This window comes from Pygoscelis adeliae, unplaced genomic scaffold (genome assembly GCF_000699105.1).
Source record: "Pygoscelis adeliae isolate BGI_AS28 unplaced genomic scaffold, ASM69910v1 Scaffold1, whole genome shotgun sequence".
NCBI classification, from domain to species: domain Eukaryota; kingdom Metazoa; phylum Chordata; class Aves; order Sphenisciformes; family Spheniscidae; genus Pygoscelis; species Pygoscelis adeliae.
Genome location: NW_008824051.1, coordinates 4223972 through 4225493, shown reverse-complemented (window position 1 = coordinate 4225493; position 1522 = coordinate 4223972). Strand labels below are relative to the sequence as shown.

The window sequence follows — 1522 nt, the reverse complement described above, 5'->3', positions numbered from 1 at the left end:
GGGCTCAGCTCCCCGCTGCGGGAGGAGGACGTGGGGAGTAACGGGGGAGCGGTGGCAGCGCGGCCGCTTCCTCTTCGCCTCCGAGCGTGCTCGGAGTTAAAGCGAACGGGGATAAGCTACGGGTTATTAGTCTCCGGGCAGCTGCTTGCAGCGGGGAACCGGTGCTGCCGGCTGTTAACGTTTCCAGCCCCTCGTCACGGGACGCGCGTGTTCGGTCGGGAATGGATGCCCGTTTCGGCGCCTGGCTGTCAGAGTTTGCGGGGGGTTTGCCGGTACTCCGTTCTACAGCGCTGCACGGCTCTCCGTTCTCTTTCTGCCTGTCCAGTGAGGGCCTGTTCTCTCGTAAGATACTACCAATAGATAAACTGCTGCGCTAATTCTTCTGCAAGCATGACTAAAATCCTTTGCAGTTTCTTCTTCCTGACGGTCACACCTCCCAAACCCAGCGGAGGGTCAGAGGCGTACGCCTGGTATGTCTACACCAGGCTGCGCCGCGCAGCCCGTTGTGTTTGTTTGAGTAGCAAGGCCGCCTGTATCTATTTCAGCAGGGTGTTCTGCCCACGATAACGCTCTTTTCCTCGTCAGGTTTGATTAGCCCCAAGCGAATTGCTCTACGTACATGGCTAAACCACTTCTGCTGCTGGAGGTAGCTCGGATGTCTCTGCACAGAGCTGCGTTGCATCATCACCCATAATAAAGATTTTACAAGTCAAATGCAGCTCGTTCTTATACCTAAATGGCAGACGAGATGGTGGCACCGGTTTGTGTGAGTACAGAATTTGACTCTCTAGTTGAAATATAGCTGAGAGAATTGCAAGTGACTGTTCGGTCGTATTCGAGTAGAGGTTACCTTCCCATAGGGCATTTCGTTTCTGACATTAGCAGAAAATAAAGTGAGAGTGAATTTTCTCATTAAACACCGCGGCAGCTGATACAACTGGATGGCATCCGTTGGCGCTGCAGTGCTACATTTACAGTCGCCTTTCTGATAGCTGCATTTCAAACCCGAAATTAGTTTGACAGCAGCGATGCAGGGGATGAGACTCCTCTTCCTGCCCAAACCTCAGGCTTTCTTTATGGCCCGTCGTGTCTGCAGTTTGCTTCCGAGCCGCGGGTGACCCCGGCGGTCCGCTCCTGCCGCTCAGCTCTCGGTTTGCGGAACGAGGAAAAGGGCACCTCCAGGGCAGATCCTCGCCGGGTTAGCCCTGACGGGCCTGCTCACAGCGAGAATTTTGGCGTTGCTTCTGTCTAAAAAAAAAAAAAAAACCAACCCCAAAACCAAACAACCCAAAACCAAACAAGCCAAAACCCCACCCGGAGCCGGGAAGACGGACTCCGGGGGCTGACCGGGTGCCTTGTGCTTGGGTGGGGGCGAGAGCTAGAGCCGGCTGGCTCTGCAGCGCGGGCCCACCTCCCAGCCGGGTGCTGGCAGCCCCGTGCCCCGCTCCCCTGGGGCTTGTTTTCCGGGCGTGCCATACCTGCCGCCCACCCGGCGGGTACGACCGGCGGGGGACCGGACGCG

General features: G+C 56.8%; 1 protein-coding gene across 1 annotated transcript in view; it reads left to right on the top strand.

Moving 5' to 3' along the window:
- Positions 1 to 390: 390 nt before the first annotated feature.
- The window catches only part of H3F3A (H3 histone, family 3A), an 8619-nt gene continuing 7487 nt past the window's right edge, over positions 391 to 1522 (top strand). Inside the window, exon 1 of the mRNA XM_009333694.1 lies at positions 391 to 470. Coding sequence (XP_009331969.1) covers positions 391 to 470 — 80 coding nt within the window. The remainder of the gene's footprint in view (positions 471 to 1522) is intronic.